We start from the raw sequence: 27,552 nt of genomic DNA on the forward strand, positions 1-27,552 counted from the left end.
GCTTTTGTTAGTGTCACCAGAGATCTCTAGGAGTTGATCATTCTCAGTCCTTATCATATTTGACCTGTAAACAGCCTTTGACAAAATTGATCTTTCATTTCTCCATGATATATTTTCTTCGCTTGATTTCCAGGATTCCACATTCTTGTTTTTCCTCTGTCTCATTGGTTGCTCTTTCTCGGTCTTCCTTCTGTTCTTTCTGATATCTTAATATTGAAGTACTCCCATGCTCAGTCTGTAGTTCTATTCTTTTCCTTTGTCTACACTTCCTCTTGATATCAGGAGGACTTTAGACGTCTTCTGTATATGTCTTCATACCAGTTTTCATATTCCTTGTCCCCTCTTTTTCTGAACTCTGGACTCACATACCTACTTTTCTACCTCTGTGTCTCCACTGGTTTATATAAATATATTCAGACATAAATGCCACCGACTGAACTCCTTTACACCCAAACCTGTTCTATTCTTTCTCATCTCGGTTGGTGGCAACTCTATACAGCCAGTTGCTAAAAGTTGAATATTTGGAGTCATCATTGATGCTTTCTCTTACATTCTATCAAATTCATCAGCAAATCCTACTGACTCTTTCTATAAATTATATCTAGAATTTGACTGTTTCCTACTATTTCTCCTGCCAGTATACTGATCATCTCTTGCTTGGATATCTGTTATTAGCCACTAACTATCATTTCTTGCTCGGATTATAGCAATATCATTCTGTCTGGTCTGCCGGCTTTCTTTAATCCTTGCCTTTCTACAGTCTGTTCTCATACAATAGCCAGAGGGTACTTTTAAACGTAAGTAAAAAATTATATTAAAATGTAAGATTCTAAATGGAACATGTTATCCTAGATTGGGTCCTAGAATAGACAAAAGATATTAGTGAAAAAAAAAGCTGGTAAAATCTGAGTGGTTTGAAGTTCAGATAATAGTAGTGCACCAACGTTGGTTACTTTGTTTTGATAAATGTCATGATTATAAAAATCTGTTAATATTAGAGGCAACTGGGTGAATTGTATATGGGAACTCTATTATCTTTGTAACTTTTCTGTAAATTCAGAATTATTCTAAAATAAAAATTTTATTAAAAAAGAATGTCACATTGCTTTTTTGTTTAAAAATCTTCTCTGACTTCTCATTTGACTCCTGGTAAAAGCCAATCTTCTTACATTGGCCTGCAAGATTCTACATGATCTTGTTTCCCATTACCACTGTGACTTCATTCCTTTGTATTCTCTGCTCCCTCACTCTGTTCCAGCCACACTGGCTACTTTATTTTTTAAACACACTAGGCCCATTTCCACCTTAGGGCCTTTGCACTGGTTGCTTTATCTACTAGGAACGCTTCTTCACCTCCTTTATATATGTGCTCAGATGTCACCTTTTCAATAAAGCCTACCTCAACCTCCTAATTAAAATTGTAGCTTTGGGACTAATTCCCTTCTTCCCCCAAAGTGCCTTCCTGCACTCCCAGTTTCCTTTAACCCCATTTCATCTTCTCCTTTTACTATAGCACTTATCACCATATTTTACATACCTATTAGGTGTATTTTTATTTTTATTTTTTAAAGTATATTTTATTGATTATATTGTTACAATATATTAGGTGTATTTTTAATTGTCTACTTCATTAAAATGTGAACTTCACAATGGCAGGAATTTTTATCTGTTTTGTTCCCTTATGCCAAGTTTTAAAATACAGTCCTAGCATAGAAGTACACAGTATGTTTTGGTTGAATAATTGAACTTGACTGGGAATTTGAATTTATAATTCTTGATCTACAATCAGTCTGAAACATTGAATTATTAATTATTTTGATATATCATGCTATTTCGTGCCTCCAAGCCTTTGCTCATGCAGGTTTTCTTCTGCCTGGAATGCCTTTCCTTATCTTTTTCCTTCCACCCCTAAATCATCTTCACCCTTTAAGATTTATATCTTAAAAGATGTAACTCACGAAAGCCTTTCATGAAATGTCAGGCTGTCTTATGTGCTACTTTTCAGAGGCGCTCCCACCCTGCCCCTGCACTTTACAAGCTTGTAAAATACTTCTGTTTGTTTCTATCTCACTAGAGAGCTGGGAATATGTCCTACTCATCTTTGGGATATCAAAGCCTGGGTACATAGGTAGTCAAGAAACGTTTTAATGTACTGACATGACCAGAGTCACTCAGCTTGATATCAAGCAGTAGAGTTTTAATTTCAGGCATGGTGTTCTGAGTATAAAATCAATGCTCTATTTGCTATACTCTTTTCTATGGAGAAGGTGGACTGTTTAAAATAATATGAAGAGTGGATCTTTTTATACAACTAGGAAGTAGTTAATGTAGTTTATAGCCTTGGGCAATTTGCTCCTTGTCATTTGTGAAGCTGCAGGTGCTGATGTGGAAGTGAGTTGTGCTTTTTTTTCTAAGACACTGCCTGATATCAGTGCACAGAGGGTTATTATAGTCAGCAAATTTTAAATGTTGATGAAATTGGGTTCTTCTTGGGAGAAAAACATTGCTAAGACTTTCATTGCCCGAATGAAGAAATCCATGCTAGAATTCCAAACTGCTTCTGAGACATCTATGCGTTTGTAGACATCAGTACTGCCAATAGCTATAAGTTAAACTTTTGCTTGTGTGCCATTGGGAAATCCCAGGGTAGTTACAAGATATTGCAAAGATTTTCAGCCAGTGTTATGGAAATTTGTTCTTAAGGATGAATTAATGATGACTAGTTTGTTAAAATTTCAACTACCTTTTATGGTAGGCATTCTGAATTCAAGCTGTCCTCTGAAAATCATCCTTGCAGTCTGTAAACCAATTTATAATTTTGCCTATCTTTTGGACTAACAAAAAATGAAATAATTTAACTATAAATTCTGAAAGGTTTCAGTGGCTTTCAACCCCAACAGCGAAGTTGAAAATGATTAGGCTTGAGATTAGGTTATCAAAAATAAATTTTACTTGGAAGACACTCCTGAATTTGTGCCTGGTTTCTGTGAGCTTTACTCACCCTGTAGAAGTGACGAAAATATTGAACTAAGCAAGGCGCTTCATCTAGTGTTTGTCTGAGAGGATGCTTTTAACTTACTTGTAATTTTATTTGAACATTTAATGAGAATTTTATTGAATAAAGAACTCACTCATTTGGAACATAAGAAAGTGGATGCTAAGAAATAAGATGTAGCCACATTGAAGAGACTCATCAAAGTCCTGACAGAATAAATATTGACATGCTGAGATATGTCAATATTTACCATAGAATTTGGAAGTTGCTAAGTTCCTGTTTAAGAAATATGACCTTAGCACTGAACACAGTATATCAATAAATAAGGAATATGTTCAAATGAACAGCTGCTCTGAGAAAATAGGATAACATCTGTTAAACATGGGGTGCTTAAAAAGTTACATTTAAAAAAATTATTGGTGCTTCTTTGGTAATTGGTAGGTAGATGCTTATACAATATAGTATACTGATATAGTTCCATATGTGTGCTTCACTTAAGTGTTTTTAAAAAATGATACCATGGTTGTAATTCATAACTTTATGTTAGTTGTGCTATGATACTCATGTAAATTGAATTTTTAAAAATGTTTTCTTAATATTGTGTTTAGGAACCAACCTCTTCATTTTAAGCATTTTTATAAAAATTCATTGAAGCTATGACTTAGATATTACTTTTGGGAACTAAAGTTTGCTCTGAAAATCTAGCAATAGAGAAAACAGAAGAAGTTTCTGAAGTTAAAATGCGATGAGGAAATTTGTCCTGGAAATAACAACTATGTCTCAGAAGAAAATCTGTGAGGGAAAGAGTGAGTCAAGTGATATGTTTGGTCGAATGTCACAGGTTGCTACTGTTAATTCCCACATGAACATCACTAATATAACAGCATTTGATGCAAAGTAGAAAAATGTTTGAAGCTATTGGAACCACGCGATCTTACGTCTGTTATACTGACTTACAGAAGTTGGTTAAACTTCAGGTTTTTTGAATCATAGTCCTTAAGACAGTCCTAGAAGGTGATAAATTATGGGTATTGGGATTGTTCCTGTTATTGCTTTTCATGTAGTAGAGATTGACGGCTTTGATTTAGTAATATCTACCACATAATGTTATGTTTATATTATGAAGAATGGATGTGAAGTTCAATTGAGGTCATATATTCTGAAGAAGTTGTATTTGTTTTTATAAATACCTTGATAAACATGAAATAACAAATTTGCATAGAGATTCATAAAAGGCTTTTAACCTATTTTCAGTATATTAAAGCTGGAAGGGAAAGAACCATATTTTTAAAGTTTAAATTGGTTGGATCTCTCATTTAGAGAGAACTTGCCAGTATTTTGATTTAAGATGTTGAGTTTTAAGGAGAAAACACTAGACTTATTAATTAGTGATTTTTTAAACTTGGGAAATGTCTTTTCTATGTAACCAAGACTTGAATCTTCGTTTTGAATAGATATATGATTTTCTTCTAGGTTTACTGTATTAGGGCCTTATGCAAAATGTTCACCAGTTGCCTTCTTGAACCACCTGTTACCAGTTATTTATTATGTAGCAATAAAAAAGTTTCAGTGTTTTCAAAATGTTCTGTGTTTTAGATTTAGTGATATTGTAAGCATATCAAGTTTAAAATGTAAAACTTCCTGTTTGGTGTTGAATATTATGAGTTTAGTACAGTGTTTCCCAAAGTGTGTGTTATACACATATCACTGATGGAATGTACATACATAGTTGCTTGTTACAGCTGTTTTTCAGGTTCTATGAAATAATTAAGGTTAAGAGAATTAAATGACTTGCTGAAGTTCACACAACCAGTGAATGACAGAGAGAATGCATCCTCCAGTCTGTCTGAAACCAAAGCCTGACACAAGGTAGCTTAAGCAAAAAGGAATATCTTGGCCTTATACCATGGTTAGATCTAGATTCTGATGCTGCTGGAATCAGATGAGAGCTGCTGCCTACCCCTCAGTTCCACTTTTTTCTATCTTGTCTTTGTTCTCAACAGTTTCATATTCACAGTGTCATAGCACTAAACCCATAGAGAAGAATCTGTGAATAAAAGTCTTGGAATTGAGCCTCACTGGTCTGAGTTGTCCTAATCTGAATTATGTGCTCATCTCTCTGAGTCTCGCTTATCCCTGAATCAATCACTGGGGATTAGAATGTAATGTTGGCTTAGTCCACATCTGTGTTCTACTCTTGAAACATGGGGCCAAAGTCAGCTTGCCCAAAGCCTGTGGACTGAGAATAGCAGAGATTGTATCGCTCAGAATTTTGTTACTACAAGTAGGGGATGTCTATAGGGTAGCAAAAATCAATAAATTTTCTCTAAATGTTCTTTAGACAGGCTTCTAAGTTTTGAAGTATTAAATCATATATTTAAGAATAAATTTCTAATAGATGACTTCTCTTTTGATAAAGGTACCTTGTGAATGAATATGATAAGGCTGATGTTCAAATAACACTTACTGAAAACTTTTCTTTTATACATTTTATTATGGAAAATATCAAGCATATTTAAAAATAGAGAGAATGGATCCCCATGTATCCTAGCACAACAAATATTAACTTATGGCCCATCTCATTTCATTTATATCCTACTTAAAGTTCACTCTTCTAAATTATCATTTTTCTTTTTTTTTAATTGAAGTAGAATTGGTTTATAACATGTGAGTTTTAAGTATACAACATTATACTTTGATATCTGTGTACACTACAGAGTGATAACCACTACAAGTTTAGATACCATCTACACCATATAATTAATCCCCTTCATTTTATCCCCCTCCCCCCACAACCCCTTTCTGCTTTGGTAACCACCAGTCTGTTCTCTGTATCTGTGAATTTGTATTTTGTTTATTTGTTTTTTAGATTTCACATATGAATGAGATCATACAGTAGTTTTCTTTTTTGTCTGACTTACATAATACTCTCAAGATCCATCCACGTTGTCATAAATGACAAGATTTCATTCTTTTTTTATACCTTAGTAAGTATTCCATTGTATGTGTTTTCATTTTTTTTAACCATTCACCCATCAAATTCACACACTCACATCTTTATCCATTCACCTATCAGTAGACACTTAGGTTGTTTCTATATGTTGGCTACTGTAAATAATGCTGCAGTGAACATAGGGGTGCATATATCTTTACAAAGTATTGTGTTTGTGTTGTTAGAATAAATAGCCAGAAGTGGAATAGATGGATCATATGTCAGTTTTATTTATATTTTGAGGAATTTCCATACTGTTTTTCATGGTGGTTGTACCAACTTACATTCCTACCAACAGTGTGTGAAGCTTTTTCTTTCTTCACATCCTCTCTCTCCCTCTCTGTCTCAATTTTTTTTTTTTATAACAGCCATTCTAACACGTATAAGGTGATAATATCTCATTGTACTTTTGATTTATATTTCTCTAATAATTACTGATATTGGACATTTTTTCTTGTGCCTGTTGGTCATTTATATGTCTTCTTTGGAAAAATGTCTATTGAGACCCTCTACCTATTTTTTAAATTGTGTTGTTCTGTTGTTGTTGAGTTGTATGAGTATTTTATATATGTCGGATATGAACACATTATCAGATATTTGATTTACAAACAACTTATATTTAGTAGATTGCTTTCATTTTGTTGACAGTTTTCTTTGCTGTGCCAAAGCTTTTTAATTTGATGTATTTCCATTTATTTATTTTTGCTTTTATTTCCCTTGTCTTTGGAGTTAGAGCCACAAAAATGTTGCTAAGACTCATATCAAGGAGCTTACCATCTATGTTTTCTTTTAGGAATTTTATGGTTTCAGGTCTTAACATTTAAGTCTTTAATCCATTTTATGTCAATTTGGGTATTATGTAAGATGTGGTCTAGTTTCATTCTTTTACACGTGACTGTCTAGTTTTCTCAGCACCATTTATTGAAGAGACTCCATTCTTGGCTCCTTTGTCATAATTTTTTAATTTAATTTATTGGGATGACATTGGTTAATAGGATCATTAGGCTTCTTTTCTCAATACCATGCTGTTTTATTATTATAGCTTTGTAGTATAGTTTGAAATAGGAGCATTTTGTCCTTATTTTTCAAGATTCTTTGGCTATTTGGGATCTTTTGTGGTTTCATACAAATTTTAGAATTATTTGTTCTAGTTCTGTCAAAAAGGCCATTGGAGTTTTGATAGGGAATACATTGAATCTGGAGATTGCTTTGGGTTGTATGGACACTTTAATAATACTAATTATTTTAATATATGAACATGGAACCTTTTCATTTATTTGTGTCTTTTTTAGTTTTATAGTTTTCATTGTGCAGATTTTTACCTCCTTGGTTAAATTTCTTCCTAGGTATTTTATTCTTTTTAAGTTAACAGTGATGAGATTGTTTTCTTAATTTCTCCTTCTCATATTTTTTATTAGTGTAAAGATATGCCACAAATTTCTGCATATGGTTTTTGTGTCTTGCAATATTACTGAATTCATTTATTCTAACAGTTTTTTTTTTTTTTTAGTGTAGTTTTAAGGCTTTTCTATATAATATCATGTCTGCAAATAGTGACAGTTTTAATCGTTTCTTCCCAATGTGGATGTTTTTTATTTATTTATTTTTTCTTGCCTAATTGCTATGGTTAGGACTTCCAGTACTATGTTCAATAAAGTGGTGAGAGTGGGCATTCTTGTCTTTTTCCTGAACTTAGAGGAAAAGTTGCAGCTTTTCACTGCTGAGGCTGAAGTTAGCTGTGGGCTTGTCATTTATGGTATTTATTATGTTGAGCTATGTTCTCTTTATACCATTTTGTTGAGAGTTTCTATCATAAATGGGTGTTGAGTTTTGTCAAAAAATTTTGCACATATTGAGATGATCATATGATTTTTATCATTCATTTTGTTAATGTGAAGTATCTATTTGCTTAATTTATGAGTGTTGAACAATTCTAGTGTCCTTAGAATAACCCCACTTGATCATGGTGTGTGATCCTTTTAATGTATTATTGAATTTAGTTTGATAATATTTTGTTGAGGACTTTTGCATCTATACTCATCAAGAATATTGGCCTATATTTTTCTTTTCTTGTGATCCTTGTCTAGTTTTGGTATCAGGGTAATGCTGGTCTTGTAAAATGAGTTTGGAAATGTTCCCTCCTCATAAAATTTTTGGAAGACTTGGAGGAGTATTGGTATTAAATCGTCTATGAATGTTTGGTAGAGTTCACTAGTGAAGTTGTCTGGTCCTGGACTTTTGTCTTTTGGAGAGTTTTTTGATTACTGATCTAATCTCCTAACTGGTGACTGTTCAGATTTTCTACTTTTCATGATTCAGTCTTGAAAGATCGTTTATATTCTAGAATTTTGTCCATTTCCTCTAGGATTTTCAATTAGCTGGCATATAATTGTTTATATTAGTTTCTTATGGTGCTTTGTATTTCTGTGGTATCAGTTGTAAATTCTTTTTCATTTCTGATTTTACTTATTTTGAGCCCTCTCTCTTTTTCTAGGTTAGTTTAGCTAAAGGTTTGTCAGTTTTGTTTTTCTTTTCAAAGAACCAGCTCTTATTTTTATTGATATTTTAATTGTCTTTTTAGTCTTTATTTATTTCCACCCTGATCTTTATTATTTCCTTCTTTCTACTAACTTTGGGTTTCATTTGTTATTCTCTTTCAAATTCTTGAAAGTGTAAAATTAGATTGTGTAATTGAGATTTTTCTTGCTTCTTGACGTAGGTCTGAATTGCTATGAACTTTCCTCTTAGAATTGCTTTTGTTATAGCCCAAGATATTGATATATTGTATATCTGTTTTCATTTATCTCTATGTATTTTTCTTTTTCTTTTGATTTCTTTGATGAGACATTGGTTTCTTAGTAGTAAGTTGGTTAATTTCTACATTTTTGTGGGTGTTCCAGTTTTCTTCTAATTGATTTCTAGTTTCATACCACTGTGGTTGGAAAAGATGCCGTACAATTTCGGTCTCCTTGAATTTATTGAGACTTTTTTGTGCCCAAATTGTGATCCATCCTGCAGAATCTTCCAGGATGTCCCTTGAGAAGCAAGTGTCTTCTGCTGCTTTTTAATGTAATGTTGTGTAATTGTCTATTAAATTTGGGTGGAGTAATCTACCATTTAAGGCTGAGCTTTCTTTATTGATTTTTTTTTTTTTTTGTCTTATTGATCTATCATCAATTGATGTGGTTAGGGTGTTAAAGTTCCCTAATATTGTATTGCTGTCAACATTTCCCTTTAGGTTCATTAATATTTGCTTTATATATTTGGTTGTTCTATGTTGGGTGCATAGATATTTATAAAGTTCTATCTTCTTGATGGGTTGACCCTTTATCATTATGTAATGACCTTCTTTGTCTTTTATTACAGTTTTTGTTTTAATGTTTATTTTTTTATGATGTGACTATAGCTTTACTAGCTTTCTTTTCATTATCATTTGCATGGGACATCTTTTTCTATTTCTTCACTTTTGGTCTGTGTGACCTTACTGCCTGTAGGCATCATGTAGATGGTCTTCTTTTCTTTATTCATCCAGCCACTCTGAATCTTTTGATTAGAGCATTTAGTTCATTTACATTTAAAGTAATTATTGATAAGTATGTACTTATGTGATGTTACTTGTTTTATGACTGTTTTTATAGTTTCTGTTCCTTCTCTTTATCTCTCTTTTTTTGTGTGTGGTTTCATGACTTTTCTGGGTGTTTAGATTCTTTTCTCATTTTCTCTTGTGTATTTAGTATAAGTTGTTAATTTGTGATTACCATCAGTTTCATATATAACATTCTATATATGTGTTGTGGAAACATTCCAGGCAGGGCAGATTCAGCTTCTATTTAGGCAACCATAAGAAAATGTGGAAGCGACCCCTCTGACATTCCTTTATTCCGGGTACTGGGACATTTAGCATTCACGCTTATTTGCTCTCCCATCAGTGGGGGTCCCATCCTTCCTATATACTGTGCATAGACAAAGCTGGCTCCTTGCCAAAATATGACATCGATGGTTATATAGCTGCCAAGTGTTCTGCGCATGCGAGTCTAATTATTATTTCTAAGCTGCTCATCCAGACATCTGGGTGAGGGAGCCTGACTCCATTTTCGCTACAATGTAAGAGTCTCCTTTAAGATGACAGCAACTTAAATTTGAACACATTCCAAAATTTTACAATTTTACTGCCCTCCCCTCACATTTTATGTTTTAGACATTACATTTTGCATCTTCTTATCTTAGGCATCCCTGAACTAATTATTGTCATTTAGTTAATTTTACTACTCTTGTCTTTAAACCTTCATACTTCCTTTGTGAGTGATCCACTGGCTTTATTATATATTTACCTCTTTTAGTAAGATCTTTACTTTTGTACATTTTCTTGTTATTAATTAACGTCATTTCTTCTGAGCTTAAATGAACCCCTTTAACATTTCTTGTAAGTCTGGTTTAGTGGTGATGTACTTTTTAAACTTTTGCTAATTTTGAGAACTCTTCATCTCTATTTCAATTCTGAGTGATAAGCTTGCCAGCTAGAGAATTAATTATTTGTTGGAAGTTTTTTCCTTTCAGCACTTGAATATGTTATGCCACTCTCTTCTGGCCTGCAGAGTTCTGAAAAATCTGCTGCTAGCATTATGGAGTTTCCCTTGCATGTAACAAGTTGTTTTTCTCTTGCTGCTTTTAAGATTCTTATGTAGTATAAGTAAGGTTTGATACTATCTGTGGTTTCAGGCATCCAGGGGGAGGGGTCCTCTGTGGGTAATGGGCACTAATGTATATAGGCTTACCCCTGACCTGTATAGTTCCTGGAGGCATTAGGACTTGTACCCTTGTTTTAAAAGTACAAGACTTGATTTAAATCTTAGGGGGTACAGTGTTTCAGTTCAGTCTGGTAAAGCACCACCCAAGGGAACTCAGAATTGAATTTTTTGGTTCTTTCTTGGAATCTCCTCCTAAGAGAATTGTCCAAAATATATTCAGAAACGTGTTTGAAATTGCATCATGGAAAGTGTGTAATTATCCATCCAATTAAGAATGTAATCCTCATGTGCTGTTTATAACTTACTATTATTTGAACCATGTGAAACTGCCATTCTTTGTGGGTTAAAAATTGTTAAATATTGACCATTTCATATGGTTCCTAAATATTTCTGTATAGCTGAATTAGGTAGTTTCATCAGTTGCGGACATGTTATAGGATTTTTATGCTTTTTTATTTTCAGGATTAACTCTCATTTGTACCCTAGTATTATTATTCATTTCCTTGTTTGCCATTAGAAAATAGGGAGATAAATAGGTGTGGTTGTAAGTAAATGGTGGGTTTGTGAATGAGGATAAAGTACAGTGCAAGTCTTGCTCCTTTTCCACACAAATGCTTTTAGTTAAAATTCAGTTCCTGAGGAGCATATTTTTTTTCATGTAGAAAATACTCTATATAAGGTTAACTGATGGTGTTTCATTGGAACACTCTCACTGTTCTGAAAGTAAAATGTAAGAGACATGTCAAAAGTTCGAAGCTTAAGAAGTTATAATTACAAAATTCTTAATGAAAAAAGGCTGTTGCTTAGTAATGCTGTATTTCAGGTACTATCTTATCTCTTTAGTTCTGTTAAGTGTCATTCTCACAGGAAACTCTGCAATTAGAACTGAAGTGTTCTTGTGAAAATTTCCAAAATGATAAGTATACTCTCATTCATCTGCTCTCGTTATTTGTAATGAAGAGTGTCCTTTGATGAATATAAAACAAGTCATAGTCTTGGAACTTTTGATCCAATTTTAAGGGCATTCGGAAACCTAGGTGTTAGATTTTATGCGAGAAATTTATTCAGGCCATTTTATTGTTTTTAAATACTTCATCGGGTAAGGGAAAAGAAAGAAAAGGAAGTGAAATTAAATAAATCACTGAAACTAATAATTATTAATGGTATTTGTAAAAGATTAGCAGAGGAAATGAGCAATAATATGATATTCAGTATGGTAGCAGCTGGCATTCCACAGTCATAAGAGGTAATTGAGCTTGGACTATGACCTGGCAAAGAAGCCTTATTTTTTAGACTTATTTTATATTTCTAATGCTTTACTTCTGAAGCATTAGGTTGTTAATATGTCTTCTTTGATGATCAGCTGTATATTATAAGTTTTTTAATAAGATTATGCCCACAGTCTTAACTATATTTTAGTCTTTCTTAGGGTAACCAACAATTTTAGTTTGCTTGGGGTTGGGAAGTTTCCTAGGACATTAGACGTTCAGTGTTAAAACCAGGAATATCTCAGCTAAACTTGGACAGATGGTCACCTAGCTTTTATTATCAAAATTAATAGAATGGAGATAATTCTAATGTGATGAGAAAGGTATTTCACAATCCTATAAATTCTTTATCCTCAAAATTTAGAAACTTCTAACTTGAAAACATTGGTTCAGGAAAACCTTTCTTTTATAGAAGGTTAGCTTGATATTTTTGTTTTAATTGCTTTAGAATTTTAAGGGTAAATTGATTTTGTGGTCATTTTTCAAAAAAAAAAACACCAACCAGCAATTTGATATGCTATGAATAATGAAGATGCTAGGAATCTATTATTAATTAAAATTTTGCAGTGTAGGAACTATAACAGTAAGATACACATGAATAGTCAATGCCTTTAAAAATACTAAACAAATAGGAAACTGGTTCTTTTCTTTACACTTAGTTTTCCTGTATTGTTATATGATGTTTATCTTATCAAAATTAAATATCACAGTGTTTGTTGTCTAAACCTTTCTTTTCATTTTATCTAGCAATTATATATAGTCCTATCCTTGAATTTTTGTAATGTGATAGAACAAAGTTATCCACAATTTTGGTTTACAATTTACATTTTCCTTTTCTCCTTTAAAAAAAAAAAAAGATTACACAAAATGTGATCAGGAATCTAATTACAGACTATTTACAGCATGTGCTGTGTGCTCGTCTTTATTCCAGCTCACTTTAGGTATCAGCCTGCTTTTCTCAACAAGGGGACACTTAAGTTTAATTGCTTCATTGGAAACATGCATTTAGCCCTTTCTGATCTGTAAATACAACTCTTGGGCATAGCTGCAGAAGTTTGAACACCTGCAGCCCAAGCAGCTTGAAAAGAAAACATAACTTACTATAAAGGAAAATGAAAGAAGCTCAAGTTCAAAATAGTGTTATCAATGATACAGTGTTGTCACTAACTTGAGCTGACCTAAGAGAGTTGGCTTCTGCAGTGCTCCTTATCATCATCCAAAAGGGCATACAAAATTCTTTGTAAACTAATTTAAAAAGTGTCTTGTTTATTCAGAGGCTACTGTGAATGGTATTTGTTCAGAGTGTAGATCACATCAATTGCATACCAGCCAACAAGTTATTTCTCTTCTAAGAGAGAAGCCAAGTATCAAAGACACAAAGTACTAAAGATAAGCTTCTCAATTCTCAACTGTTCTGAACCTCAATAAAGCTACTGATGTACAAATTGGGGTGGGACCCAACTGTTTCCACCTGCAGGCTTGTCTTAGATCCTTGGTTCTGGCTGGGAGAGGTGCTGATACTAGTGGGACCTTTAGTGCCCTTAGAAAACAAAACCTGGACCTTTTTATGGCCCTAATCAATCAGCCCCTCTGAGGAAGATTCTACCTCCTTTCTTCAAGTAGTCTTAGGGAAAAACCCGCCCCATCCCCGGAAAACAACAACAACTATGGTTGACGATTTCTATTTACATTGCTGAGGAAAGCAAAGCGGTTATTGATTTTTTTCTAACTGAACCTTAAATGACATTCCAAGTTACCCTGTTTTCTCTTTCTGTTGATTCTCAGTTATTTTGTATTGGATATTTAATGAGAGGGTGACCTCAGTAAGTAAAACAATGAAGTATTTTCAAAACTGGTTCAAATAGTATATTATTAGGAAATTAAGACTCAGTTGGTACAAAGAAAACATGTCTGAGGCTACTTGAGGCACAAAATACAGAAAACTGAGTTGTCACATTTGGGCTATTAATGTGCTAAGTGCTTAAACATGGCTCCCATGTAGCATCTGTGGTTTCAAATCTGAGTTTACTAAAATAATAGGATCTTTAAAATAACAATTTTGTTTTTGTGATGACTACATAGGTTTATTCAGAAAATTGGATAATATTTGAAACATTAATAATTCAAAGCTGTTAAAACTAATCCTATTCCTAAATATCTTTGTAGGACTATTGAAATTAAAACACTTTATATAAATTGTGAGTAAGATGAGTTACTGACAGGCATTGAGAATATTGAATTTTAAACTAAAATGTCTCTATAATTTAAAATTTGTGACTTGTTTCAAATATGGTAAAAAATAATACTGAAACCAACTGCTGTTTTAGAGTAGCAATTCTAAGTGCTGTCTTTTCCTTTCATAAAGTTACATTAATTGCTAATAATAGCCGTGTTTCGTGAGGCTCATTTGAGAAGAAGTAGTCAGTGTAAGTGTATATGTATCTGTGTATTTATATATAAATTTTGTAGAGGCAAAATGTGATCTTCATAAATAGTTCCTATTACCTTTTTTCCTCCCTTTACATTTATGTCAGCTTCTGTGTCTTTTTCAATGATTGGCATGGAAAAACAGTAACACTTTTTCCAGTCATTTTCAAATTTAAGGATTACAGAGCATGCAATTTGCTGCATGTTAAGTGTATTGACTAATTGATCTAAAAGAAATATTCACAAATAAAGCATTTCAGAATCAAGCACATCTGGGCAAAGATTGACTCAATGTAGGAAAATATTGACTAAGTGAAATATTTTAAAATAATTACTTTTTATTGATTATGATGCAGTGAACCCTAAAAATGTACATATTTTAAAAATGTCAACAAGCTTAGTTGATGATGAAAGTATGGTTATTTTATAACTTTGTCTTTTACTGGGAAGGGTAGTAAATGTTTTTCTGAGTGAACTTTAGGTAGAAATTAGAATTATTACTAATTCTTCAATTTGGAGGTATCCTGCTCTCTTAATTTTAGGTATTTTTCTCTTCATTATGGAAGTTTCTCAAATTCCTTATGCTATAAGTTTCTCAGCTTCCTCTAGCATTCTACAATTAAGCATCCTTTCCATCTCCCAAATACAGTGTTCTGTAGTAAGCTAGCCTTCTTTTGTGAAGAGCTGACAAAGTGAGTTGTTTTTATTTTCATATTCATTGTTAATATGATGCTTTATTTATAAGAACATAATAGTTTTAAATTGAAAAAGGAAATTAAAAGTTCTGATGTAAAACTCTGCTCTTATTACAACTTAATTAGTTGTCAGTGAAATACCAATTAGTGATTTACTTCCAGACTTTTATAGCATGGCATATTTATTGGTCATAAGAATTTGGGGCAAATTTACATTCTTCTCCACAAATAAAAAGTTAAAGAAATTCTTTTCGCTTTTTTAGGATCATCTAATAGGAGATTCATGCTCTGTGACTAAAGAATAATGCTCTGTAGTTTTCCATCTTTGAAGTTTGTGCTTTGTTTCTGGTTTTAACTTTTTAGAATGTTTATTCTTTGCATATTTATAATTTGTAGGGCATTTCTCTGGTTTTATTTTTTAGCTTCTACAGCTTATGCATCTTTTAATGATGTGCATGTGGTCAAAGGCTATTCCAATATTTGAAAAATGTAGTTATTTGCTTTGAACTACATATGTGTCATATTGTAGTCTAGTAAGTTTGATGTCAATCTTGGCAAGATACTCAAGTAAATTACCAGAAGAACAGTTTTTGAATTCAAAGGGAAAAGAAAAAAAACCTAGCATTAGAAATGAGACTAGATTGCTAAGAAAAAGTATCAGTCTCAACTTACAGCCAATATGGAGGCCTAGACAGCATCCCCCTCCAAAAAACTAAGAGGGAATACAACCGCCTTGAGACTGGAGACAACCAGAAGTTACAGAGGACTGAGCTGCATGGAAGTCCAACAAACAAAGATGTGGGGAAGAGATACTCATCTAGACGAGGGGGTGGGGCAGAGCTGGAGCTGGGGTTGAGAGGACTTGGTGTGGTGGTGGCAGCAGTGGTGGTGATGGTGTGCTGCTGGAAAGTGCAGTCACACATTTGAAGGGGTCAGGAGGGACACCTGGGGAGCACTCCCAGCACCAGATGGAATGCGCAACTCATGGTCTCCATGCTGGGGAAAATAGAGCCTCATTGCTTCTGACTATGCAGGCCAGTGGGGGTTGGGGTGGAGGAGGAGATGACCCGTCTCTCAGCAGAGTTTGCTTGTTTAGGGGGCCCCCACAGTCCTAGAATGTCTGCAGATCGACCCATTCTGGGAGCGACGGCCAGGGCAGCAGCTAGAGAGGCGCCAGTCCCATATTGGAAGTAGGAAAAGTGCCTGGAAGAGATGCAAGTGCTGAGCAAGCAACATTTTCCCTTTTTGACCCCTCTCCCACATACAGCGCCACAATGTGGTGAAACAGGTTGCTCTCTACTAATGAGAAAGCCTAAGGCTCCGTCCCTTACAACATAATAGGAGTCACAGTTCTACCTAAGACAAAGAGGCAAACAAACAGGAGCCTGTCAAGATTAGGAGACAGATAAATATGGCCCAAAAGAGGGAACGGATCAAGGTTCCAGTGGGAGAACTAAGCAACAAGGAGATAGCCAACCTAACAGACACAGAGTTCAAAATACTGGTGATAAAGATGCTCACAGGCTTGACAGATATGCTTAAGTATGGCAGACGCATAAGGGAAGAAGTGAAGGCTATGCTAAGTGAAATGAAGGAAAATCCACACAAAACTAATAGTGAAGGGAAGGAAACCATGGTTCAAATCAATGATTTGGAACATAAGGAGGAAAACAACAGTCAGCCAGTACAGAATGAGGAAACAAGAATTGAAAAAAATGAGGAGAGGCTTAGGGACCTCTGGGACAACTTTAAACATGCCAACATCCAAACTTTAGGGGTGCCAGAAGGAGAAGAGGAAGAGCAAGAAATTGAAAACTTATGTGAGAAAATAATGAAAGAAAACTCCCCGTATTTGGTGAAGAAAATAGACATACAAGTCCAGGAAGCACAGAGTGCCAAACAAGCTAGACTCAAAAAGGACCACACTAAGACATATCATAATTAAAACACCAAAGGTTCAAGATAAAGAATCTTAAAAATAGCAAGAGAAAAGCAGAGAGTTACCTACAAAGGGTGCCTATAAGACTATTAGCTGATTTCTCAAAAGAAACTTTGCAGGCAAAAAGGGACTGGCAAGAAGTATTCAAGGTGATGAAAAGCAAGGAGTTACAGCCAAGATTACTCTATCCAGCAAAACTATCATTTGGAATGGAAGGGCAGATGAAGTGCTTCCCAGACAAGGTGAAGCTAAAAGAGTTCACCATCACCAAGCCATTATTATATGAAATGTCAAAGGGACTTACTTAAGAAAAAGAAGATCAAAACTATGAACAGTAAAATGACAACAAACTCACAACTATCAACAACTGAATCTAAAAAATAAGAACAAAATCTAAGCAAACCAGAATAGGAACAGAATCATAGGTGTGGGGATCATTTGGAGGGTTATCAGCTGGGAGGGGGAAGGGGAAAAATGGGGAAATGGTACAGGGATTAAGAAGCATAATTGGTAAATACAAACTAGACAGGGGGAAGTTAAGAATAATGTAGGAAAAGGTGAAGCCAAAGATCGTATATGCACGACCCATGGACATGAACTAAGGGGGGTGGGATTGCTGGAGGGAAGGGGGGTACTGCACAGAGGGGAGCAAAGGGGAAAAAATTGAAACTACTGTAACAACATAATAAAATATACTTAAAAAGAAAAAGAAAAAGTCTCCGTCTTAATTTATTGCCCCTTCTAAAATATAATATTTTTAGATTGGTGGAGTAGGTACGTCTTACAAAGAACTCTCCTAAATTCTTGTGACTTAAATGGAGATAGCAGCAGTATACCTTCTGAGGAGTGATTGATGTCTATGAGAGGCTTGTTTCTAATGGCAATCTACAGAAGTCTATGCTTGTGCTTGTCCTGATAACATTTTACATATGTGATTTTGATACTTAGGGAGGTTTATCAATTTTTTAAATGGTAAGCGGTTGAGAAGATTATAAATGTGCTGAATCACAGTAACAGAATCACTATTCAGTGCAACTTTGACAAGCTAATTATAAAATACAAAATTGCACTCCTGTAAAAACAAAGAAACAATATTGAACCTAATGCCTATATTTATTCACATGACTGATGAAAGCAAAACAGCAGTTGGGAAAGGAAAGGATCATCTTTAATAAATAGTACTGGGTCAATTAGGTACTTCATGGAAAAATATATATCTTGACCCCTCCAGGACACAGTGCACAAAAATCAATTCCAGATGGGCTGCAGATCTAAATGTGAGAGATAAAATTTATGAAACTTTCAGATAATTATAGGAGAACATCTAAGTGTCCAAAGAGTTCTTAATCAGGACACAAAAGATATAACCACAAATATTTTGATAAAGTGTAACTTCATTAAAATAAAGAACATTTCATCCACAGATATGAGAGTGAGAAGGTAGCTTATAGAGTGGAAGAAGATATTCACAGTACATATATCTATAAAAGGATTAATATTCAAAATACAAAGAACAAATCAAAATGAAAATAAAGAACAAATCAGTAAGAATATCAATGAGAAAAAGACAATTGAACAGATACTCCACAAAACAGTATATTCAAATGCCCAATAAATATATAAAAAGTACCCAACATCATTATTCATCAAGGAATTATAATGAAAACCACAATGTAATGCTATATACCTATCAAAATGGATAAAATTTAAAAGGTGAGATGTTTGCAAGGATGTGGAGCAAGCTCTTATATACCAAGTACATATTGGTACAAACATTTTATAAAACTTTTGGTCATGTAGTACTAAAACTGACCATATGTTTATACTCTGTAGATATTTGCTAGAACATTTATGGCAGTACTATTTGTGATAGTCAAAGCCTAGAAAGTACTCAAGTGCCTATCACTAGTAGAATGGATAAATAAATTTTACTTTATCTATATAATGGAATAGTGTACAACTATTAGCATGATCTACAACTCTAAGAAACAATTTGGATGAAATTCTCAAATATAATGTTGAGCAAAAGAAGCCAGACAGAAAATAAAACATGCTGTGTGATTCTATTTACATAAAAAGTACAAAAACCCTCAAACTCTAATCTCTGTTAGAAGTGAGAAGAGCAGTTATTTGGAGACATAGAGACTGGAAGGGAGGTATTGTGAGACTGAGTTCTTGTGTGGTAATGTTTTTGATTTAGGTATTGCTTACATGGATTTGCTCTATGTTATAATCATAAAATTGTATTTTTGATATGTAAAATTTTCCCTACGTATAATACTTCAATACAAAGATTTAAAAATGCAAAAATAAAAAATTACTATTGGTTTTAGGCTGTAATACTTTGCTATAACACATTTCTATGACAGGGAGTTCCTATCTCAGTGGACTGAGTGAATCACTGAGCCTAAAAACTTTTCTTAGATAAGACATGGCTTGGTACTGCCAACTCTTAGGTTCTGAGATTTTCTTTTCTTATTCTTTGTCCTTACTCTCTTTTTTCATTTCAAACCATCTTTCTCCAGACAGAGAAAGTCTATTGAATCTTGTGGAAAATTGATTCATCATATTGTTGGACATAGTAATTTTTATTTAACTACATAACTTGGGCAAATCATTTGCCATTTCTGGGCCTCTGCTTTTCTCATCTAGAAAAATTGTGAATCAGTATTGAACAGAAGTATGATTTGTTAAGTTTGGTAATTGGCTAACTAATATAACTTTTTAAAACTTATTTTATTGGTTCTATAACTGAGAGATCAATACAGAAAAATCATTTATAGTCACAGCTTCTTGCAAAAATATTGATTTTATTCTTCTATAATAGGTGACCAGAAATGGAGAAAAAAATAAGCAGAATCTGTCTTGCTTCTGAACCTGATATAATTCATTTTCTGCAAGTCACGTGGGAGAAAACACTAGGATCTGGTTTTACTATTACACTTACTGATGGCCAGTCAGCATGGACCGGGACAGGTAATATTAAAAGCAAAATTTCAGTAACCTGCTGTTTTTAAATTCCCAGTAATACTTCAAATTAAAGTGCTTCTTTAACAGATATCGGATAAAATTAATATAATTGCTTTTACTTGTTCTTCATGTCTAATTATATATAAATTTGTGATACTTAATGCCATTTTCTATAATTAGTATTAATAGAAGGATATAAAAATAAGCATGTGCTCCTGCAAATTCTGATTACCATTTGAGCCTTAATACTTGGACTTTTTAAATGAGCTCTTTATACAAAATATAATTAGTACTTTTTACATGTATCTTTTCTGAGGATCTCAGGGAAGTATTAGGGGTAAGGGCGGGGGGCTGGCTGGGTCAAATGTTTGTGTTGACTTGGTAGAGTAGGGTGGTTGTGCTTTCTCTTTATTTTATATACTTACGTTGTTTCAGTTATTTTCTTATAAACATGTGCCACATTTGTAACAAAACAAAATAGAACTCAAGCCTAAAACTTTGTAATTCAAGGTTCAAACCTATATTTGAGATTTTGGCAATTATTTTGTGAAATCCACTTTTGGTTATTTTTATCTTTGGTGATAATCTTTTTAAAAAGGCTAATGGCCCTGAAATAATTTATGGATCCTGGCAGGTATAGTGAAAAATCTAGAATTATGTTTTGCTCATATAGCAAAGTTTTAATATTTTCTAAAATATTTTATCAAAAGATTTAAGTAACTATTTCTACAGCTATGCAATAGTCATTTCTATAGTTGTGAGTATGTTTTAGTTAAAATAACTTTGCCATGTTAATTTACATATTTTTTGTATCTTCTATCAACTTTTGAAATATATTTGTAACATTTGATATTACTATATTATATTATCTTTTAAAATTACATAAATTCTGAAATTTTGTTTCTTTCTTGAGTGTTAAAATTGTTATACCACAACTATTTTATCCACTCATGTATTGATGGACATTTGGACTGCCTCCAAATCTTGGCTATTGTAAATAATGCTGCAATGAACATAGAGGTGCATATATTTTTTTGAATTAGTGTTTTGGGTTCCTTCAGATAAATTCCCAGAATTGGAATTGCTGGGTCATAAGGCTGTTCCATTTTTAATTTTTTGAGGTTAACTCCATACTGCTTTCCACAGTAGCTAAACCAGTCTGCATTCCCACCAACAGTGCCTGAGGGTTCCGTTTTCTCCACATCCTAGCCGGCACTTGTTGTTTGTTGATTTATAGTAGATGAATGGATAAAAAATATGGTGCATTTACAGAATGGAACACTTCTAGGCCATAAAAAAGAAGGAAATCTTTCCATTTGCAACAGCATGGATGGACCTGGAGAGCATTATGCTAAGTGAAATAAACCAATCAGAGAAAGACAAATATCATATGACTTCACCGATACGTGGATTCTAATGAACAATGTAAACTATCAGATAAAATAGAAGCAGACTCATAGATAGAGAACATACTGACAGCTGTTAGAGGGGAGAGGAGTTGGGGGGGGCGCTGGATGAAAAATGTGAAAGGATTAAGCAAAAAAAAAACCAAAAACCCCAAAACAACCTCATAGACACAGACAAGTGATTACCAGAGGAAAAATGTGGTGAGGGGAGATAGGAGAGGATGGGGGTGGGGGGGATAAACGATGATGGCAGGAGACTTGATTTGGGGCGGTGGACACACAATACAATATACAGAGGATATATTATAGAATTATACACCTGAAAGCTATGTAAATTTATTAGCCAGTGTCACCCCAGTAAATTCAATAAAGTAAAAAAAACTATTATATAACACAAACTAAATTTATACTTGTGGGTTTTGTGTGTGTGTGTCTTATGATAGATTACAAGGAATGTTGTTATAAGGATTATTGTAAAATAAAGAAATTTCAAGGGTAATGTTTGCAGTAGCTATTGTGGTATCTCTTTAAGATGTAAATTTTTATATAAGAAACATCAGTTGTTGGTTGGTGCAGTTCAGGAGTGGAGGAGAATTTGTTAGGTTAGCTCTATGTATGCTTGTGAAGGTGGACCCGGGTGACAACAGCTCTGTTTTAGGGCAAAAGACCATGGTAGTAGGTTAATTCCACTCATCTGGGGAGAAGATCAATTCTAATAGTACCGTCCAGAAGGCATGTCTTCCTTAGATGAAGTGGTTGCTTTTGTGTAAAGAATACTTTATTTATAACTTAAATATTTTTAACTGACAAACAGCTTATTCTATATAATGAGAAATTATAGTCAGTATCCTCATTCACCAAGACAAAGAACAATAATTATATGTTATTTTTGTTGTTGTTATTAAGCATTGGGGAAGAAAAAGAGTGATTTTATTAACACTTAAATCTTAATTTAACCAGAAATTAAAGTTAATTTTACATTAATGAAACATTTTGTTTATGCTATACAAAATGTGCTCACAGTTGCTCTTTTTACTGTTAATAAAAATATTATTTCACTAGACTAGGTCCATTGAGAGTAAGGAACACACCTGATTTGTCAACTACTCTATATAGGTATCTTGGCTAGTACTTATGACATACATGCTTAATGGGTATTTTTTGAAAGTGAATATGAAAGGATGCCTCAAATATATAAAACAGGTTAGGAAAAAAAAGAAAGTGAAACATTCCTTTTAGAGTTAGCATATTGTAAAATGCAAAATCCAGTTTCATATTTCTTGTTGGCATTGACATTTAATGCAGTATATTCTACCATTTATTTTTCAACTAATGGATTTTAGTGTGATAGAACTGTGATATCGAACTTCTGTAGTATTTGGTGGGTTGACTTCCTGTACTAAGCAAGATTTCAAACTGAAGATTTTATAGTTCATTGTATATGGTCATTTTACTTTCAAAGATTTCTAATAAAGTTTTAAATCTCACATATGTTTTATACTTTCATTATTCATTTCTATTTTCTTGTTTAAATTTCAGGGAAAAAAATAAAACCAAATAATATAGCATTGTTTCCACATTTAGTTAAGGCTTATTACATAAATATAATTTGATTTGGCACTTTATAGATTGACAATAATATGATTAAGAACATTGAAACAATTAAATAATTGAAACATGAAAATGGATTTCCTTCCTATACCTCATCCTGTTTTTTTGTACAACTTTTTGATTGCTGCAACCTTCAATTTGGATAATTTTTTTCTCTTTTCATTTGAGTGAAATTAAAAGGATGTGGGGTTCTTTTTAATCTCCCACACACTAAACTCACTGATTTCTTTTTCATTAGCAATGTTTTATCTAATGAATGTTTTGGGGTCTAATTATGTTGTGGTCTATCATCACTTCAGCATTATAGGGGGTAGTATCATAGGATTAAGTCACAAAGTGGGTTAATGATTGATGACTATTATGTGACTTTTATAAGAATTGCAGTCAACAGTAAGAAACTTATATTACCTATCTCTGGCATAGTTTAAATTTCATTGAAGAGTAAATTAAATTTTAGTAATTCTTTTATTATCAAATAATTATATCCACTTATATTGGTCATAGACATTGATATTTGGTGACCTATATGGATATTATGTGACAGAGCTTAGTGGAAAAAGGTTTTTAAATAAAAGTAGTAAAGTGGTTCATGATGTGAAACCATTAAGAAACCTGATGGGATGATAAGGCCCTGTGTCTTCTGAGCTCAGACACAACATAAGTAAGGTATGCGCAGGTTTTAGTTCATTGTACATAAGAATCCAAAGGAAAGAATCTTCTTTTCTTACTTACATTTTCACCTACCCACAAATAGTGTTAAAGAGATGCTTTCTTGGCTGCTACCTGTCCGAGAAAAGTGTCTTGTTTTGTGATTATGTTGGCCTGCTCACTTTTTATAACATATGTGAATCAGCTGAATCCTTGCTGAATTTTATTATTCCTATGACTTTTAATCCTGGTCACTGAAACTTTGGGAGCATTGGATGCTTACAGCTGTGCTTCTTCCAGATATTCTGAGCACAAAATTCGAAACTGGTGACTAAATTATTTTTTTAAGATTGCAGTTCTAAATAGGCAGTGAAAATTTCACATTTGCTGTTATAGGAAATGTCCAAGTAAACTTAAAAAAAAGAACCTGATACCTTTTTATTAAACATAATCTTTAAAGGGGAAGTGTAATAGAAAGATTAAACTGACAAACAAAATAGAAACAGAGGCATGGTTACGTGGACTAAATTGATAGTGGTCAGAGGGGAGGGGGATTGGGGGACTTGGTGAAAGAAGGTGAAGGGATTAGACGAAAAGCATATATGTAACACATAGACACATAGACATAGACAACAGTGTGGTCATAGTAAGAGGGAAAGGAGGGTAAGGATAGGTGGAGATTGCCAGAGGAGAGATAAATAGGGATGGGAAGAGACTTTGCTTTGGACGATGGGTGGAACATATAGTGTTCAGATGACGTTTTGTTGAGTTGTACACTTGAAACCAGTATAGTTTTGTGGACTAGTGTCACTCTTGATACATTCAATTAAAAAAAAAGAGATAATTTTCTTTCATATGTTCTTTTTAAAAATGAAATATACCATAATAATAATCAACACGCCATTCACAGGTGGAGTAAAGTAAGAAGGTATCTAAGATGGCAACACTTGAATCTAGGCTCCATAGAGCCTAGCACCTAGAATAGTGCCTGGCACATAGTAGATGCTCATGGCATTTTAACATAAATGAATTGAATCAATAAATTTTACTAAGTATTTTCAGATAGGTATCTTTTCATGTTAATGAAATTTAGAACACTTTTAACTAACTGTTTTATCAATAAACATCTATTTTTATTTTCTTTTGTGTTTTATAAGTTTGTCTATACCTGCATTAAAGATGGCTTCTACAAATTTATTTTTTATTTCTCTGTGAAATAATTGCTTTTCCTAGGTATTTGCAATTCTTCATAATCATCCAAACACAAAATATGAAATTATTTCTCAAATAGGAAGCATTTGTCTCATTATTTTTAGATTGTTTCAGAAGAGCTAATAGGCTATTTATGAGATCAGTAGATTTAATAATGATAATCATCTTAAAGATGCATTTGCTTCAGAGAGAGGAAATATATGTGAAAGTATTTTAGAAGCTGTAAAATCACATAAGAATATAAGATTTTTATTCTTATTTTCAAAGGCTGTGTTGACTCATTTCAATATCAGACTTACTATCAAAAATTGCCCTTGACTGTATATGGATTTCAAGACTCTTCCTCATTGCTTGTCGTGGGGCTTCCAGACACTTGCTAGCACACAGACTAACATTATGAAAACCTGTGTTGTATTTTCAGGGATTCTTTAATCAAGATTTCTTTTTTTTCTGTAGTACTTCATTCTAATATATTTTTGATATCATAGAAGAAAATAATTTATTCAGTATCCCATATCTCTGCCTATCTCCAAACAGAACAAACAGCCAGAGAGACATAAATATGAATCCCAGGTTCACCACTTCCTGCCTCAGTAACCCTAGACTGTTATTTGATCTCTCTGAGCCTCAATTTTCTCATCTGTAAAATGAAAATAGTGTCTATCTTTTAGTGTTATGAGGAATGAAATAGGTAAATGTAATGTTTAAATATAAAAGTATAGGACCATATAGTCTTTCATCTTTGTGAGAGCTTGATTTGACACAGAAAAACACCCAATCATACACATTCCAAACAAATGTAGATTATACATTGTAATTTGAGGAGCGAACAGATACATTGCAGCTTTTGAATGTAAGAAAGGTCTTCAGGTTCCATATATGAAGAGATAACCTGAAAACCAGAGTGGTTAATGGGAAGTAAAACTTAACTATAGGTTCATGGAATATCTGAACCACAGATATGTCTAAATGCCTGTGATTGTAATACTTGAGTGGTGTATGTTGTTAAGATTGCAGGCCTCTTAAGGAATTGTAGCCGAGCTCGTCATATAAAGGAAGGAATCTGGTAGTTTTATCCTGTTAATGGAATTATCTTAAAACAACAACAAAAACTATACCCTGGTTGGGGATGCAGCATATATCAGTCAATAAGAGATACAAGTGAATAACCCAACAAAAATAATAAACTTAAGTCTCTGTTATGTTTGGGTGGGAGGCTTACCTTTGAATTCTTTGCCTCACGTGTAAAAACCAAGCTGAGAAATTAACTTTCAAAATTGGTCCAGAATGGTGACACCTATAGGAACTCCAAGGAAGGCAAACAAGAAGTCTTCATTTGATACCACCTCTACTGCCCAGAGCTCTTGATACTCTGACTATAGGAGAGCCATGCTAAAACATGGCTATGCAGGAAAGGAAAAGAAAAAAGAACAAGAATGTGTAAGCAGATAGAGGAAATGGAGTTAATACCCAGGAACCATACATAAAGAATGCTGCAAAGAGATTTTAAATATGTTTAAAGCCTTCAGGTATTTAAAAGGAGGGTGTAACAAGACCCAGGATATTATGAAAAAGAAACTATCTAAAATTGAGAGTATAATTATTGAAGTAAGTATATCTATGGATGAGTATAACATGAACTTTAAAAATACCTAGATGAGAGGACTGAAAGCCGGATCTATAATATATAGTGTATGCTGTAGAGGAGACACTCTATAAATATTAGTTCCCTTCTTTTTCCTTCTTCATCACCTCCCTCCATTTACATTTTCTGTTGTTGGCACATAATGACAAAAAAGAGAATGAACTCCACTTTTACTTTAATTTGACTGCCCATGTGAGTGAGAAATAGACTGTTGACTTTTTAATCTGTTTAATAACAGAGGCAAGGAAGAAAAATGTTGTGAAATAATGAGCTAATTAATGATTATAGGAAATAATTTCTCTGGCTATGACCTAGGAGCAAGTACATAGGACAGTAGTTTCTGTGGTAATTTACAATGCGTACATTTCATCTGAGAGGGAAAAATGCAAGGAGCCTAACACTTTCAGATAAGATTTGAGACTAAATGCATTTGTCAAAAATTGAGTTTAGTTAAAGGGTAAATTTGACTTATAAATGTATGGGGTGGGGTTTGATTTTACTTTTTAAAATTTCTGTTACATAAGTGGTAAATTACTAGCAACAGATAAAGAACTACTTTCATATATTTAGAAATTTATCTTTTACTTAAAAATGTTTAATTGATGTTTTCTGTAGTTTGTGAATCAGCGATCTCCCAAGAAGCTGATGACATGGCAATGGAAAAGGAAAAATATGTTGACGAACTGAGGAAAGCATTGTTGTCAGGAGCAGGACCGGCCAAAGCATACAAGTTTAATTTTTCTAAAGAGTCTTGTCATTTCTCCTTTGAGAAAAACCTGAAAGATGTTTCAGTAAGTAAAACTTTCAAAATGTGGTAAAATGTCAGAGCACTTATGAGGACTTATTGAAGTAACTAGCATATTCCCAGAATACCTTAGAAATAAAAGTTTCAAAATTACTTGGTTTCCAAGTTGGAAGAATGCTTCAAGGATATACAGTCAATGTTTTATATTAATGAAATTATGAAAAATAATTACTGGAAAATGTGTTTAATTT

At 33.3% G+C, this 27,552-nt stretch overlaps 1 protein-coding gene across 2 annotated transcripts in view; it reads left to right on the forward strand.

The window, feature by feature from the left end:
* XRCC4 (X-ray repair cross complementing 4) overlaps positions 1–27,552 on the forward strand; it is a 236,707-nt gene that overhangs the window by 3,328 nt on the left and 205,827 nt on the right. For both annotated transcript variants that reach the window (XM_090278983.1, XM_090278984.1), the window contains exons 2-3: positions 19,892–20,040; positions 27,172–27,347. In XM_090278983.1, the coding sequence (XP_090135109.1) occupies positions 19,902–20,040; positions 27,172–27,347 (315 nt within the window). In that variant the 5' untranslated portion in view covers positions 19,892–19,901. The remainder of the gene's footprint in view (positions 1–19,891; positions 20,041–27,171; positions 27,348–27,552) is intronic.

This window comes from Furipterus horrens, unplaced genomic scaffold (genome assembly GCF_987537825.1).
Source record: "Furipterus horrens unplaced genomic scaffold, mFurHor1.1.pri manual_scaffold_5, whole genome shotgun sequence".
Lineage (NCBI taxonomy): Eukaryota > Metazoa > Chordata > Mammalia > Chiroptera > Furipteridae > Furipterus > Furipterus horrens.